Consider the following 18,002-nt stretch of genomic DNA (forward strand, 5'->3'; position numbering starts at 1 on the left):
CTTATTTACCAAGAACAGATACCCAACCACGTGAATGGAAAACATCCTGCTTCAACATTATAAATCACACTGGGTGTGTACATCTCCAACAGCAGCATACTGCATAAAAAAATGCTGCCATGTTACTTCAAGATATATAGGTCCGATACCAAATAGGCGAGAAGGAAAACATACAAAACAAATCTTAAGGAAAACTGATCAGCACTGAGTTGAGGGAAAGTTCAAACTTGTAACTGCGTGGCCGAAATTAGAAAACCAAATTTTATAAAGACTCCAGTGAAACCACTGTCTGATTAGGATGATACAGATAATAAGACCGATGTATCAGCCATTCAAGTCTAGTTGGTGCACATCTAGAGTAAGCCTTATCCGTTTGAACTGGATTTCAAAACTGTAGGGTCAATAGGCAAACGCAGAAAGATAAACTGAAGTTACTCTAATTTTTAATTAAAATTTTTGGCATAAAATTGTACACAGTACTACTTGGTAGAACTGGACAGCAACACAGGAATAATAACTTAATGTAGCTGAAACTCTGATTTGCCACAAAAAAGGTTTGCAGCTATTCAGTTAAAAGAATTTACAAATGTTGGAAAAGGCAGAATATAAGTCAAAACAGACACAAGACACTCATTTACATTGGCACAGACTTAATTTGCTGGAAGAGGTCTATGGACAGCCTTCACGTGGACCGCTTCGGTACAGTTAAAATGTTTGGCACAATTGTTTGCATTTTGTCCAAGTCTTTAGAAGCAAACATTAGGCTTACGGCTACAAATCCAATGCAAACAACCTTGGTCAAAGTCTGAATAGGAAGGTGGGAGAAATATTGGGGGAAGGGGGCAGGAGGAAGGAGGAAGAATCAGTCCACAGGACCATTGGAGGAGCCTCAAATAAAAAAAATAAAATAAGAGCATACTTTGCCTTGGCAGGACAAGCTTTCCCCTTCTCTTGCATCTCCTCCCTAAGAGCTTGGACGGCAACATGCTAATTACCGAAGGTACATGCAAAGCCTACAGAAAGACAGTCCATGAAAAAAGGAGCTTTGCTGGCTCAAATGGTCTCCGATGTACAATTGCTCTAAGCAATTCAAGATGGTCTCAAAAGGTTTAATTTTGGGGCAAGATTGTAGGAATAGAAGTTGAACACAAAGTGGGCGAGGTAAATGTTACCAATACAAAAAAAACTCAAAATCGAACCTGTGCAGACACTTGTGGTTGAAGGTCTTGAGTTGGAGTCTATACAATCTTCATTTTTGTGCTAATTTATTAAAAAGAACGGGACAAAAAGGTCATGAAACGTAGGTCACAGAAAGGCAACTGATGTATTATTGGTGGAGTAAGGCATCAGATTTGGAGTGTTGGGTGAGAATCTGCTGGTTTCCTAGTAGAATTCTCCAGGATACAAAGGCAGTGTTTTCCAGGTGTAGTTTCACTGTAACCTCTCGATGAGTCCTGGAGAAAGTCCAAGCTGAAGGAGCTGTTGTGTGGAGAGGTGGGCCAGGTGAGGGAAAAACTTGTTTAATTTCTCCCAGCACAGTTCTAAAAGACTGGGCACCACCAGCCAGATTTTAAATAACGATCCAGTCCGTTTGTTTTCTTGAATGTTGACAACTCCACCATGGATGTACATACAGCCAGCCTACAAAGAAGAAAGATTTTTTGAAGCCTGAAACACACATTCCCTCTGCCAATATTCAAGCGTACAGACAATATGATCAAAGTTTATGCATTCCTGTGGCAAACTGATGGATGGTAAGAAACCAAGTCTTCAAAATAGTTATACTACTAATCATGAATGCAGACTAGTGTCAGGCAAAATACACCATATCGTCTAAGACATGCCACATTTAGCATCACAAAATGTACATCACAGCATATAAAACATTATCTTACAGAAATTAAACATAACAATGTGCCTGGGAATCTGGAGGAAGGTAAACACTAAGGAAATATCACAGGGAGTAAAAGGGAGCAATTAGTACACCAAGTGATAAATTCAAATTTAGTCTATAGAACATAGGGGAGAAGAGTTTGTTAAAGCCTTCCATAATAAGCATCCAAACCAGGATGGCCGATCTAAGAGTAAGTACCATATTCCTGCTTCTGCGGAGACTGGATTGACTTCAGTAGTAGCAAGCACTAAAATGAGCCTAATACACACCAAACACTATAGTACGTTCTAGGATTGTAGATACACATAGATATTCTAATTTACTTTTAAAATATGAATGCATACTTTAGTTCATGGTTCTGGTTTACTTGTCCAATCGTCCACTATGTGCAGCACCCTACTAGATCACATAGGTTTATCACCTGAACGGTATCCTAGGGAATGGAGCACTAGGTCTAGGATTAGTAGGGGTTTGAACCCTAGTGAATGTAATATCTGCTTTTCAGTGGAAACCGGAAAAAATGAATTCTGTTGCAGTTATGCTGTTTTGAAAGGCAGTGCTCTGAAGCAGTAAAAGTACAACTCCTAGCTCGAAGTACTCTATTAACAATGCATCTGCTGTGGCACATTTGAGGCACATGATATACCACTAAATATGTCCTTGTAACCACCTCAAAGGTCTATGGATCTACTTCTAGCTCCATGCCCCTGCCATTTGGAGAGCATTACTCTCCTCATCAGGATACAGCTTTATGTTCTCTGCAGCTGCTGCGCTGCATTTAATGACAACTTATCTACTTGTGCTGGTCTAATCTGAACAAGATGGAAAACGTACCAGAACAGGTCATGTGGGGCAACCACTGCACGCAATACAAAGAAAAAGTAGTTGCGGCAACTCTTACACACGCCCGGTAGGAGCACAGGAGTCTCCATAATGCTTTCAATTAAACTCAAGTCTGGTAGAAAACAATGCTTAGCAGTCCTCACACTGGCTTTCAAATAAAGACAATACTCCATAGGCAAGGTCAGCAATGAGGTAAAAAAAAAAAAAAAGGAATAAAGGCTTCACATAAGTACTCAATCCTTCCTTTGGGGTTGTCCTATATTTAGCAGTTCCACTACCAGGTCACATTTATTTTACTTTATTTACAATGTGACCTACATAATCAAACAACCGAATTTCTTCTGAGTGTCAAGTGTCCCTACAAATGCAGCTTTTATTTCATACAGCTTATAGTTTGCAGTCACTAAATGCAGCCAAGAGCATGCATTTAAATTCCTCAGCAGGCTTCTCCTCTATGAATAGGGACGGCAGGGAAGTCGACAGACCACACATTAACAATCCATGTATTAGTGCAATCCTTTCCTGATGTCATGGGACAAAGAATGGCACAAAACAACTTTGGCTTGCAATAACGGAGCAAGGGCTACACCTCAGATCCCAAGTAGAAAATCCTCTTTCAGCCTCTCATTGCCCTTCGATTAAACAAAAGAGCAGCAGGATGGTGCATAAATGGCCATCATTTTATTTTGCGGCTATCAAATTTTAATGAGGTGCAAATACACCTCCAGCCAAGCACACAATTTACATCGGGTGGTACTAACCTGCAGGACAGTGAAGACTGTGTGCCCCAAAAAATCATAGGCAGAGAAAGGATAGAAATAAGAAATAAGTTACTTACCTGTAACTGTAGTTCTCCAGTATTGGAGGCGGAAGGAACTCATTGTGAGGGTGGATGCACTGCTCATGAGTCCCATTGAGGACTATTTCTCCTGTCTCCGCTGTCCAGGGTTCCACAGCTTGACATTGGCAAGGACAAGTATGATGCTGGATTCGATCCCCATGGTGATGCATGTTTAATTCTTAATTATCTAGCTTTGATATATATTTGTGTGTTCACTACATACATATTCATTGTTGATGCATTGCACACTCTCTGCTTATTATTATTCAACTGCTGTGATTATTTTAATATCTGCACGTGTTTTACTGCATCCATGTTAATATTTTTGTATGCACTCGTTTGAGACCTGGGAAGTGCCTTAATAAATATATTACTCAGACTAAGAGTGCTACATTCTTGGGCCTCGTTCCCTCTTAGTTTGAAGCTAAGCAGAACAAATTGCCATGCCACCCCTTCTCTTCATTTACCTTGTACTCCCTACAACCACAGGCACACACCATGTACCTCATTACCAACTGCACAAATCACTTCTCTTATACCAGACCTCACTCACCATTTTCATATACACCAAGACGTTGCTTGAAAGAGAAAATCAATCCAAACATATATCCACAACACCTAAACATTAAGCAAACAACTAAGCTCCCCCACAAATTAACAAAGGCACTCCCAATCTAATTCTACCTCTGTAATGCCAGATCAGTCTGCAATAAAACCTCCTACATTACTGAACACTTAAACTATCAAGCCCACAGTACATTTCACTGCTATTTACAAGACATGGATTGCCCCAAACAACCTACTCACACTAACAGCCCTTCACAACGACCTTGATACTTCCAACCCACCTCCCACACTCCTTGTGGCCAAGATAAGGGCGATGAAGTAGATATTCTAGTCAACAAACCTTTCATTACTGCTCCTTGCTCATGTACACAACAACCCAACATCCACATCCATTCAATGCCACTACACAGTTACTTCACTTCCAGAGTCAACAAAATCACACTCTACCACCCTCTTGAACTATGTGGACTCTTTGACAATTAGACTCTACCCTTCACATATTCAGCCACTCAATGTTTCAAACAAGTTGGTGAGTTCTACCAGTCTAACAATCGTCAATCAACTCCAACTGACCTATTCTCAATGTTTCTCTATGACCACTCCTTAGCCTACACCCTCCATGAACCCACTCACCAACTATGATATTTTTATTTTATATGGATATCAAACTCACCCACTAGAAACTCTCCATTAGTACAAGAGATTATTATTAGGTTGGGAATAAAGCAAAAATAAATAACCACTCTGATGTGCTTTTGTATTCTCCACTCCACAGAAAAACTACTCCAACATGTATCCAGTTTCATAAACACTGCACATCATAATCTGCTCTTCACCATTGTTATTAAATCTTTCCATTGCCTGTGACTGTTAACTATCCTACATTAATGTATCCTTGCTAGATTCACTAGGAATCAACAGAATAGCTGTCTTTCTAATGGTTCAAGTCGTACCTTTCCAACTCCTTCTATTCAGTTGTGTGGGATAGTCATCCTCTTCACTCCCCAAAGGCATCTGTCAAGGATGGTTGTATGACAGAACCACGCATGTCGGAACAATGACTGCGTGGTTTCCATGCAGGCCTTTACCATGCATGCCTTTACAACGAATTTCGTCATAAAAGCATGCCTATTAAAGGCATTTGTTGAAAAGGCATGCATGGTTCTGTCAAACAACCCCTCCACCTGCACTGAGGCCTAAAAACTACCCCCATCCTTAATAGCTAAACTACCCAAACAACCCCACCTGCCCTAAGCCCTTTATAAAAAATAAATTAAAAAAAAAAAAAAAAAAAAAAAAAACTATCCCGACCCCCTCCGCCCCATAAAACTAAATTACCCCCCACATGCCCTGAGCCCTAAAACAAAAAGCTACCCAGGCCCCTCCACCCCTGCCCCTAAAAATGAAACTACCCCAACACCCCCACCCACAGCCGTAAATCCACCCCACCGCTAAAAACTACCCAACAACCCTGCCCTAATTTCACTTACCTCACCACGTCCTCTCCCGATCCTTTCTCCTCTTCTCCCGCCCTTCCTCAAACCTTCCCTGCCCCTTCAAAAATAAAGTACCCAGCCCCCCCACCCTAAACAAAAACAAAATACCCACACCCCCCCCTACTTCCGCCCCTTGAGAATTTATTTTTAAATAGCTTGAACCCAAGCCCCAAAATTTGTTTTTTATTTTTATAAATATATGTATATATGGAAAATGTCACTTACGCAGTGTACATCTGTTCGTGGCATGAGTTGCTGCAGATTCACATGCTGTGCATTATCCTGCCATCTAGTGTTGGGCTCGGAGTATTACAAGTTGTTTTTCTTCGAAGAAGTCTTTTTGAGTCACAAGACCGAGAGACTCCTCCCGGCTCCATTGCGCATGGGCATCGACTCCATCTTAGATTGTTTTCACCGCAGAGGGTGAGGTAGGAGTTGTGTATATTAGTAAAAGTGCCCATGCAATGGAGTGAGTCTGTATGTACATAATGTGTATAAAAAAAAAATATTATATATTTACAAATGTACAAGTTTCATCAACTTATAACGGCTACAGGCTCCCGGGGAGGCGGGAGGGCGCATGTGAATCTGCAGCAACTCATGCCCCGAACAGATGTACACTGGGTAAGTGCCATTTTCCGTTCGATGGCATGTGTAGCTGCAGATACACATGCTGTGCATAGACTAGTAAGCAGTTATCTCCCCAAAAGCGGTGGTTTAGCCTGTAGGAGTTGAAGTTGTTTGAAATAATGTTCTAAATACAGCCTGTCCTAATGTGGCTTGTTGTGTTGTTAACACATCTACGCAGTCATGTTTTGTGAATGTATGAGGCGTAGACCATGTGGCTGCCTTACAGATTTCTGTCATAGGTATATTTCCTAGAAAGGCCATTGTGGTTCCTTTCTTCCTAGTGGAGTGCGCCTTTGGCGTAATAGGCAGATCTCTTTTTGCTTTAATATAGCAGGTCTGAATACATTTCACGATCCATCTGGCAATGCCTTGTTTGGATACTGGATTTCCTGCATGCGGTTTTTGAAAGGCTACAAACAATTGTTTTGTCTTGCGAAATTGTTTTGTTCTATCAATGTAATACATTAATGCTCTTTTGATATCTAGCGTATGTAAGGCTCTTTCGGCTACTGAGTCTGGTTGTGGAAAAAAGACTGGGAGTTCCACTGTTTGGTTTAGGTGGAACAGTGATATAACTTTTGGTAAGAACTTTGGATTTGTCCGGAGAACCACTTTATGTTTATGTATTTGTATAAAGGGTTCTTGTATAGTGAATGCTTGAATTTCACTTACCCTTCTAAGAGATGTGATAGCTATTAGGAATGCTACTTTCCAGGTTAAGTATTGCATTTCACAAGAGTGCATGGGTTCAAATAGTGGACCCATGAGTCGTGTTAATACAATATTGAAGTTCCACAAGGGAACTGGTGGTGTTCTTGGGGGTATGATTCTCTTTAGACCCTCCATAAATGCTTTGATGACTGGGATTCTAAAGAGTGATGTTGAATGTGTAATCTGCAGATAGGCAGATATTGCTGTGAGATGTATTTTGATAGACGAAAAAGCTAGGTTTGATTTTTGTAAGTGTAATAAATAGCTTACGATGTTTTTCGCAGAAGCGTGTAGTGGTTGGATTTGATTATGATGGCAATAATAAAACAAATCTTTTCCATTTGTTAGCGTAACAATGTCTTGTAGTAGGTTTTCTAGCTTGCTTAATGACCTCCATACATTCTTGTGTAAGGTCTAAATGTCCAAACTCTAAGACTTCAGGAGCCAGATTGCTAGATTGAGCGATGCTGGATTTGGGTGTCTGATCTGTTGCTTGTGTTGAGTTACCAGATCTGGTCTGTTTGGTAGTTTGATATGAGGTACTACTGACAGGTCTAGTAGTGTTGTTTACCATGGTTGGCGAGCCCAGGTTGGTGCTATCAGTATTAGTTTGAGTATGTTTTGTCTCAATTTGTTTACAAGATAAGGAAGGAGTGGGAGAGGGGGGAAAAGCGTAGGCAAATATCCCTGACCAATTCATCCATAACGCATTGCCCTTGGACTGAGGGTGTGGATACCTGGACGTGAAGCTTTGGCATTTTGCATTTTCTTTTGTTGCGAATAGGTCTATTTCTGGTATTCCCCAGTGTAGAAAGTAAGTTTGCAGTATCTGGGGATGAATTTCCCATTTGTGTGTTTGTTGGTGATCTCGACTGAGATTGTCGGCTAACTGGTTTTGAATCCCTGGGATGTACTGTGCTATTAGGCGAATGTGATTGTGAATCGCCCAATGCCAAATCTTTTGTGCCAAGAGACACAGTTGTGATGAGTATGTCCCTCCCTGTTTGTTTAGGTAGTACATTGTTGTCATGTTGTCTGTTTTGACAAGAATGTGTTTGTGGGCTATTAGCGGTTGAAATGCTTTCAATGCTAGAAACACTGCTAACAGCTCTAGATGATTTATATGCAGTTGCCTTTGGTGAACATCCCATTGTCCCTGTATACTGTGCTGTTTGAGGTGTGCTCCCCACCCTATCATGGAAGCATCTGTTGTGATCACGTATGGAGGCACTGGGTCTTGGAATGGCCGCCCTTGGTTTAAATTTATAGGATTCCACCATTGCAGCGAGGAGTGTGTTTGGCGGTCTAACACCACTAGATCTTGAAGTTGACCCTGTGCTTGTGTCCATTGTGTTGCTAGGCATTGTTGTAAGGGACGCATGTGTAGTCTTGCGTTTGGGACAATGGCTATGCATGAAGACATCATGCCTAGGACTTTCATTACAAACCTCACTTGATAGTGTTGGTTTGGGTGCATGTTTAGTATTACATTTTGGAAGGCTTGTACCCTTTGTGGACTTGGAGTGGCAATCCCTTTTTGTGTGTTGATTGTTGCTCCTAAGTACTGTTGTATTTGACACGGTTGTAGATGTGATTTTTGGTAGTTTATAGAGAACCCTAGTTTGTGAAGGGTTTCTATGACTTATTTTGTGTGTAGAAGACACTGTTGCTGAGTGCTGGTTTTTATTAACCAATTGTCTAAGTAAGGGAATACGTGCATGTGTTGCCTCCTGATGTGAGCAGCTACTACTGCAAGGCATTTTGTGAATACTCTTGGGGCTGTTGTTATGCCGAAGGGTAACACTTTGAATTGGTAATGCACGCCTTGGATTACAAACCTCAAGTATTTCCTGTGGGAAGGATGTATGGGTATGTGGAAATAAGCATCCTTGAGATCTAATGTTGACATGTAGTCCTGTTGTTTGAGTAAGAGAATCACGTCTTGAAGTGTCACCATGTGAAAGTGATCTGATTTGATGTAAAGATTTAGTGTTCTGAGGTCTAATATGGGTCTCAGTGTTTTGTCCTTTTTTGGAATGAGGAAATACAGGGCGTAAACACCTGTTCCTTTTTGATGGTTGGGTACTAGTTCTATTGCTTCTTTTTGTAACAATGCTTGGACATCTAGTTGTAACAGATCTAAGTGTTGTTTGGACATGTTGTGTGCTCTTGGAGGCACATCTGGTGGCAAATGTAGGAATTCTATGCAATAACCATGTTGGATAATGGCTAGGACCCACGCGTCCGTAGTTATGAGTTCCCAGTTGTGGTAATAACTGGTGAGTCTCCCCCCCCACTGGTGTTGTGTGGTGGGGGTTTGTGACGTTGAAGTCACTGTTTAGTTTGTGTGGTTTTGGGCTCTGGAATTTTCCTCTTGTTTTAGGGAACTGTCCACCCTTATATTGTCCTCGAAAACCCCCTCTTTGATATTGGCCCTGATATGTGGGTCTGACTTGTGAGGTGGCAGGCTCTGTGGTCTGGGCCCGAAACCCCCCTCTAAAGTGCGGCTTCCTAAAAGTGCCTCTGCTCTGTGGGGAGTAGAGCGCGCCCATGGCTTTGGCCGTGTCAGTGTCTTTCTTCAGTTTGTCTATCGCTGTATCCACCTCCAGCCCAAATAGTTGTTGTTCATTGAATGGCATATTTAGCACTGCTTGCTGAATTTCGGGCTTAAATCCGGAGGTTCGTAGCCATGCGTGTCTCCGAATGGTTACCGCCGTCTTTACTGTTCTGGCCGCTGTGTCCATGGCCGACCTTATTTGGTTGTTGGAGATACTTTGGCCCTCCTTGACAACCTTTTGGGCACGTTTCTGGAACTCTTTGGGAAGGTGTTTAATGAGATGTTGCATTTCATCCCAATGTGCCCTGTTGTATCTTGCTAGAAGAGCCTGAGAATTGGCAATTCGCCATCGATTGGCTGCCTGTGCTGCCACCCTTTTGCCTGACTTTCTTTGTCGGGCGGTGGTGCGTCTCCAGAAGTTTGTGAGTTCGCCCTTTTTCGGGCTGCTCCTACTACCACTGAATCTGGAGTTAACTGTTGTGTGATGTACACAGGGTCATTAGGGGGAGGTTTATATTTCTTCTCCACCCTAGGCGTGATGGCTCTGCCTTTGACTGGGTCTTGAAACACCTGTTTAGCGTGTTTTAACATGCCTGGCAGCATTGGCAAGCTTTGGTATTGGCTGTGTGTAGATGACAGGGTGTTGAACAAGAAGTCATCTTCTATGGGCTCTGCATGCAATGATACATTATGAAATGTAGCTGCCCGGGAAACCACTTGCATGTAAGCAGTACTGTCTTCAGGTGGTGAAGGTCTTGGCGGATAGCATTCAGGACTATTGTCAGAGACTGGTGCATCATACAAATCCCATGCATCTGGGTCATCTTGACTCATCCCTGTGTGCGTTGGTGACTGCATCATTGGGGGTGTTGCTACCGGGGACAGATGTGGCGAATGTATTGGTGATTGTTGTGGCGAAAATTGTGGTGGAGTTTTCACTTTTGCCTTAGGCTGCATTTCCACCTCTTGGAATGCGAGCTTCCGCTTCATTTTGATTGGAGGAAGAGCTCTGATTTTTCCCGTGTCCTTTTGGATATGGAGCCTTCTTTGTGTATGGTCAGGCTCTCCCATGCCCAGCTCTTGTTCAAATCGGTGGCCTTGTAAGTGTGTGAAAAGGCCTTGTTCCTCTGTATAGGAGCTTTGTTTCGGCTCCGAGGAAGAATGTTTCGGTACCGACATTTTTTCGACAGTCTTTTTCGGCTCCGAAGAAACCTTTTAGACTTTCGGTGTGCCGAACTCTCGGTGCCGAGTCTGTTCGGAGCCGGTATCTCGACTGGAGTCCGATGTCTTCGGCTGCTGGGAGGCCTTTTTTGGTGCCGATGTTTGGTCATCGTGTTTTCGGGTAGAGCCATGGCCTGTTGGCGGTGGCGTCCCCTGGGCCTTCATGATCTTCGAGTGAGTTTTTGCCAGGGCTGGTTTACTCACGGTTTGCTGAGTCTTTGGCTGCTCACTCTCGGACTCGTCCGAGTCCGAATCTCGAATGGAGAATGTCTCCTCTTCTTCGACGTCAGTGTGTCCGGCCGGTGTCGACGCCATCTGGAGTCTTCGAGCTCTACGATCCCGCAGTGTCTTCTTGGATCTAAATGCCCGACAGGCCTCACAAGTATCCTCTTTGTGTTCGGGGGACAAACACAGATTACAGACCAAGTGTTGGTCTGTATAAAGATACTTTGCGTGGCAGAAGCGGAAGGGGGTCCGGTCCATGAGCGTTGAAGATGGATGCGGTCGGGCCGACCAGGCCCCGCCAAGGCGTGGAAACCCCGAAGGGCTGCCGGAACTTTTCTTTCTTCAGTGTTGATGTGCTAGCACTAACCCTGGTACCGAGCGCAAACAATACCATCAAATTTTCCGATGTATAACTATCTGTTCCAAACCGAAACACGGAGCGTAGAGGAACACGTCCGAACCCGATGGCGGAAAGAAAACAATCTAAGATGGAGTAGACGCCCATGCGCAATGGAGCCGAAAGGGAGGAGTCCCTCGGTCTCGTGACTCGAAAAGGACTTCTTCGAAGAAAAACAACTAGTAACACTCCGAGCCCAACACTAGATGGCAGGATAATGCACAGCATGTGTATCTGCAGATACACATGCCATCGAACATATATATATATATATACAGGGAGTGCAGAATTATTAGGCAAGTTGTATTTTTGAGGATTAATTGTATTATTGAACAACAACCATGTTCTCAATGAACCCAAAAAACTCATTAATATCAAAGCTGAATATTTTTGGAAGTAGTTTTTAGTTTGTTTTTAGTTTTAGCTATGTTAGGGGGATATCTGTGTGTGCAGGTGACTATTACTGTGCATAATTATTAGGCAACTTAACAAAAAAAAAATATATACCCATTTCAATTATTTAATATTACCAGTGAAACCAATATAACATCTCAACATTCACAAATATACATTTCTGACATTCAAAAACAAAACAAAAACAAATCAGTGACCAATATAGCCACCTTTCTTTGCAAGGACACTCAAAAGCCTGCCATCCATGGATTCTGTCAGTGTTTTGATCTGTTCACCATCAACATTGCGTGCAGCAGCAACCACAGCCTCCCAGACACTGTTCAGAGAGGTGTACTGTTTTCTCTCCTTGTAAATCTCACATTTGATGATGGACCACAGGTTCTCAAAGGGGTTCAGATCAGGTGAACAAGGAGGCCATGTCATTAGATTTCCTTCTTTTATACCCTTTCTTGCCAGCCACGCTGTGGAGTACTTGGACGCGTGTGATGGAGCATTGTCCTGCATGAAAATCATGTTTTTCTTGAAGGATGCAGACTTCTTCCTGTACCACTGCTTGAAGAAGGTGTCTTCCAGGAACTGGCAGTAGGACTGTGAGTTGAGCTTGACTCCATCCTCAACCCGAAAAGGCCCCACAAGCTCATCTTTGATGATACCAGCCCAAACCAGTACTCCACCTCCACCTTGCTGGCGTCTGAGTCGGACTGGAGCTCTCTGCCCTTTACCAATCCAGCCACGGGCCCATCCATCTGGCCCATCAAGACTCACTCTCATTTCATCACTCCATAAAACCTTAGAAAAATCAGTCTTGAGATATTTCTTGGCCCAGTCTTGACGTTTCAGCTTGTGTGTCTTGTTCAGTGGTGGTCGTCTTTCAGCCTTTCTTACCTTGGCCATGTCTCTGAGTATTGCACACCTTGTGCTTTTGGGCACTCCAGTGATGTTGCAGCTCTGAAATATGGCCAAACTGGTGGCAAGTGGCATCGTGGCAGCTGCACGCTTGACTTTTCTCAGTTCATGGGCAGTTATTTTGCGCCTTGGTTTTTCCACACGCTTCTTGCGACCCTGTTGACTATTTTGAATGAAACGCTTGATTGTTCGATGATCACGCTTCAGAAGCTTTGCAATTTTAAGAGTGCTGCATCCCTCTGCAAGATATCTCACTATTTTTGACTTTTCTGAGCCTGTCAAGTCCTTCTTTTGACCCATTTTGCCAAAGGAAAGGAAGTTGCCTAATAATTATGCACACCTGATATAGGGTGTTGATGTCATTAGACCACACCCCTTCTCATTACAGAGATGCACATCACCTAATATGCTTAATTGGTAGTAGGCTTTCAATCCTATACAGCTTGGAGTAAGACAACATGCATAAAGAGGATGATGTGGTCAAAATACTCATTTGCCTAATAATTCTGCACTCCCTGTATACACACACACACACACACACACCCAACCCTGTCCCTTGAAGAAAAAAAAAAAGAAAAAAAATGCACGACCCGCTCCTAACCCCCCCCATCCTCTGCCCCACTTACCTTACCACGTCCTCTCCCCATTCACTTTGGCTTTTTCTGTGCCTTAACCACGCATATGCGTAGTTTGGCACATGTGTGGTTAAGGTACAGAAAAATCCACGCGCCTTTCTGGCAAGCGTTACGCTTGCTTGGGAAACGTCTGGTTAACAACACATTGTTAAGCACGTTTCTCCTCAAGGATCAGTCCTTTGCTTCTCTTTTCCCATTTCACACCTCAATCTGGCATGCCATCATCTCATCTGGCTTCTCAAATCATTTTTATTGTAATACCACCAAAAAAGGTTTTTCCTTTTCATCTCTTACACCCTACCTCTCCCCTCACCTGATCATTAGTCTCAGACTGTCTAATGTTAATCCATATCTGGAGTCCATTACAAACGTTGATGCCAAAACAAAAGTCCTCTACTTTCCAGCTTTGAAAGCACTATCCCTCCTCCCAACAGTGCCATCTATTCTCTCACAGACACACTGGTATTCGCACCATCTGATAGGTACCGGTTATTTTTAACACCTACATGGAGAGAGGTGTTCAGTTCAAAGGCCGACACATCTGCATACCTCTAACTACTCAGCAATAATAAGATTAGTTTACTTCTAGCTTCCAACACTAAGAAAAAAATGCCTAAGTCATTGGTGTTAAGCAGAATTTATTACCTCAACAGCCCTGCCAAAATACTCCTATGGACCACTTGACAACGATGAAACCCGGATTCTCTTCCTTCTAGTACACCACCCCCACCTTCACATAGGGACAAACTGGCAGGTTAAACACCTAGATCATGGCTATCTACATGTTAATACTAGAGTTCAAATCCACAAACGACTCCCCGCTACCTCCATGACACTCTAACAATCCGCAAGCAGAGATCGGCAAACCAACATTTTTATCACCCATATATTTCCTTGTATGTGTCACCAATGCTTCTAGCTATAACAGCTACTATATCGATTATTTGTTCCTGCACAGTATTACTAAAAATCAACAGCTGCAAGCATGTATACTACTAATCAAACCTTGTTATGTAGTTACTCTACCTCTAATATTTCTGATAAAAATATATTTCAGATTGAATCAATAAGTAAATGTTACTTATCCCGTAATAATTTGTTCACAGCGTATAGTGCTGTAGATTCACATGCTCTGGAAACCCCTAGCATTTAGCGTTGAATCCAGACACTCTAAAGTTGTTTTTCATCAATGCTGTTTTCAGATCACAAGATCTGTTGAGTCTCCACCGTTTGTCCACAACGCCCTAGGACAAAGACTCCACCTCAGCTTGTTTTCCACTCAGCGGGTGAGTTGTGTCAGTGGAGTGGAGTGTTGAACACAAAGGTGAACTGTGCATTGTAGAACTTAATGACGTTGAAAGCAAAACATCTGATCATCTATGGCTTCCAGGAAAGAGGGTGGGCACATGCATTTCACCTCACTACACACTATAAAAAGATAGTTACAAGATAAGTAACATTTTCTTTTTGTAGCATACAGACCGGCCAAAAAAGCCAGCTAGTGTACTTGAATGTCAATACAGATGTGTTTAGAATCGTATGTGGTGTTGACCAAGTGGCAGCTTTACAGATATCTGCTAAAAGGAACTTTCCCAAGAAGGTCATAGTGGCACAATTCTTATGGGAGGAATTTGCTTCCGATGGGCACAGGCAGTGGGCAGTTGGCTTAGCAGGTTTGTTAAATGCATTTAATCAGCTTAGCTATGCTGGTTTTAGAGATAGTGTGTCCCATGTGAAGCTTAGGAAAGGCTACAGTTGCTTTGCAGATAATCTGTGCTCCATTAAATTAATAAGAGACCTCTCACCATCTAAAGTATGTGTTGCCCTGTCTGCTACAGAGCCTGGGTGTGGTTAGAAGACAGGCAGCTCAATAGTTTGGTTGATGTGAAACAGAGAGGTCCCCTAGTAGGAATGTGGGGTTAGTTCTAAGGAATACCTTATCCTTATGGATCTGTATAAAGTGTTCCTCTATGGTCAATGTCGTAACTCATTGATCTACTGCAAAAAGGTGATAACCACTAAGTAGACCAGTTTCCAAGACAAACTGTGACACAGGAATGGAGTGGTTCAAAATGTGGATCCATGAGTCATGTGACAACACATTCAAGTTCCAAACCGGGACTGGAAACAATCAGGAAGGTATGACCCTCTTGAGGCCCTCCATCAGAGCTTTAATGACTAGAATTTTAAAGATGAATGAATGTTCTGTTTTGCAGTTATGCCGCAACGGTAGTTCAATGTAAAAAGATGGAGATGTATGGCAATCTTCCTTTTGGCAAATGTAAAGGTAGCAGATCATGTCCCACAAGCAAACTTTTAGATGTTCCATGTGCTTGTGCAGTAATGGTGAAAATGGTTCCACCCAGCTGGGTAACAGGTGCGTGTGGTTGGTTTATGCACCTCAAGTGGAGTTGCATGCACTCCTTTGGGAACTTGAGGTAATGAAACTCGAGGAACTCAGGTGCCAGATTGCTAGATAGGAGTCTGGATGCCCAAGTTAACCCCAGCCTCAGTTGTAGTTTGTTGTATGGGCTTGCCGACATCTAGAGGAGCACAGAGTAACAGCTGCATTGCTAACATTGGTGCCTCTAAGATGAGGGACAAATAGACATCATTGTTCTCACCACAATCAGGTTAAGAGGAAGGGGAAGAAAAGTGTAAGGAAATATCCAAAACTAGTTAATCTATAGTGATCTGCCAATACACTGTAGGTGTGGGTTCTTGGAGGCAAAGTTTTGGCGTTTTGCGATCACTGTGGGGGGGGGGGGGGGAGGAGGTGGGAGTAGTTTTAAGAGAAAATAGGTGGTCAGAGTATCCAATTGATGGTCTGAGTGCCCCACTAGTAGAAGTTAATTTGAAAGACGCTGAAAGACGTGTGGGTTAAACTTTCATCCATGGACTTACTGATGTGTCCTGCTTATAATGTCTACAAGCTTGTTGTCCCAACCCTAGCAAATGCTAAGCTGGGAGCTTAATATTGTCACAAGCAGCATGGTTCCATATTTCCTGGGGGAATAGAGGCAGCTGGGGTTACTTGGTATCCTCTGCTTCTGGAGATGCAATATGGGGCTGCAATATTGCCTGACTTTAAAAAACAAAAACCAAAAATTGCCCTTAACAAGTTTGAAGAAAGCTCTGAGGGAATAAACAGATAGACAAGAGCGCCAGGAAACTGATACAGCATCTCTGCTATTATGGAGTCCACCTACGGTGAACAGTCATGTGGATGAGGAGAGCTCTCCACCCAGTGAGTGAAACTTATGTGGTAATGGCCACCTGTGGAAGTAGATCAAGAAAAGGTCTGCTGAGCAACCAGCAGTCCTACCGCAGGAGAGTGCGCAGAGTTCTGGCCTTAATCAAAACTAAATCCAGCCAGTGACCCTAAGCTTTTGCACATTGACTCTCAAAGTACTCTTACAGCGGGCACTTGTGCAGTCTGGCTTGTGGCATTATTGAGATACATGAAGGCATCAATCCCAACAATGTCATTATCATTCTTACAGCAAAAGGTAATCCTGTCTGAAAAAGAGGCACAGCTTTAGGAATGCCAGCACCCTCCCTTGGCTGGGGTATGGATTCCTTGCAATAGTGTTTAGGATCGACCCTGGTTAACGCATGTGTATGCGTGGTAATGGCAGCGTTGTCAATGTATAGCGTTGCAATGACCGCGTTGTAAGTGATGTTACTGATGAGCCCTAATCTTTGGAGTAAGGACAACGCTGTCTCAATGGGTGCTAGGTATTGCTCTCTGCTACCAATCAGTCCTCTGCGTATGTAAAGATGCGAATGGCGTTTCTGCAATCACCGCCAAATGCTTTGTTAACACTCTTGCAGCTGTAGTTACTCTGAAGGTGAAAACATGGTAGCACAATCCACTTGCCATGAAGAGCAGGTAAGGGCGGAGCTCTGAATCTATGGAATGCGGAAGCAGTCTTTCACGTCAAGTCCTGACATGACTCATAGAAGCAGTGAGATGAAGTCCTCCATGGTGGCCATATTGATGTGCTTTGACAGGGTGTATTGATCTACTGGGAGTTAGGGTGGTTGGAGGAGGCATTGGAGGGAATAAAGGGAGTATCACTGTTTCAAGGTAGATGTGCCCAGGTTGGAGCAGTCTCTCCCATTGTCTTGTCTGCTTTACCCCTGTATCCACCTCAGCCAAATGTCCTAGATGGACTGCTGCTGGTGTCGGTAGCCCTGTCTGGAGGGCACCCACTTATTTGGCTATTTGTGTTCTTTATTTTCACCAACATCTCAAGCTGAAAAGATGCTTCCCATTGAAGGGCAGATTAAGTAGATGCTGTTGAACTTCTGGCTAGAAGTCAGAAATTTGGAGCCAAGCAGGATGCCACAAGAGGATACTTCTGTTCATCCAACGGTAGGTAATGTTCGCAGAATCAAATGCACACCTTCTATCATCATTGAAAATTACCTTGCCCTCTTGCTACCAGTTCCTGGCCCCTTATCCTGTAGGCTTGAGGGAGGCGTTTGATTAACTCAGATCCTTCATTATTCTCCCAATAGTGGCAGATACATCAGGAGAACAAGCCAACAGAGTTGTTGGATCGCCAATTCTTGCAGTCCCGGCTGCCCCATGCTTCCCTCCTGCACCAATCCTCTTGCTCTCGTTTAGGGAAAAAAAGGGTTGGGGGATGGGTAATGAAA

At 43.1% G+C, this 18,002-nt stretch overlaps 1 protein-coding gene across 2 annotated transcripts in view; it reads right to left on the bottom strand.

Moving 5' to 3' along the window:
• Window positions 1-426: 426 nt before the first annotated feature.
• KLHDC10 (kelch domain containing 10) overlaps window positions 427-18,002 on the bottom strand; it is a 114,345-nt gene continuing 96,769 nt past the window's right edge. For both annotated transcript variants that reach the window (XM_069229336.1, XM_069229335.1), the window contains one exon: window positions 427-1,641. In XM_069229336.1, coding sequence (XP_069085437.1) covers window positions 1,432-1,641 — 210 coding nt within the window. In that variant the 3' untranslated portion in view covers window positions 427-1,431. The remainder of the gene's footprint in view (window positions 1,642-18,002) is intronic.

This window comes from Pleurodeles waltl, chromosome 4_1 (assembly GCF_031143425.1).
Source record: "Pleurodeles waltl isolate 20211129_DDA chromosome 4_1, aPleWal1.hap1.20221129, whole genome shotgun sequence".
NCBI lineage: Eukaryota > Metazoa > Chordata > Amphibia > Caudata > Salamandridae > Pleurodeles > Pleurodeles waltl.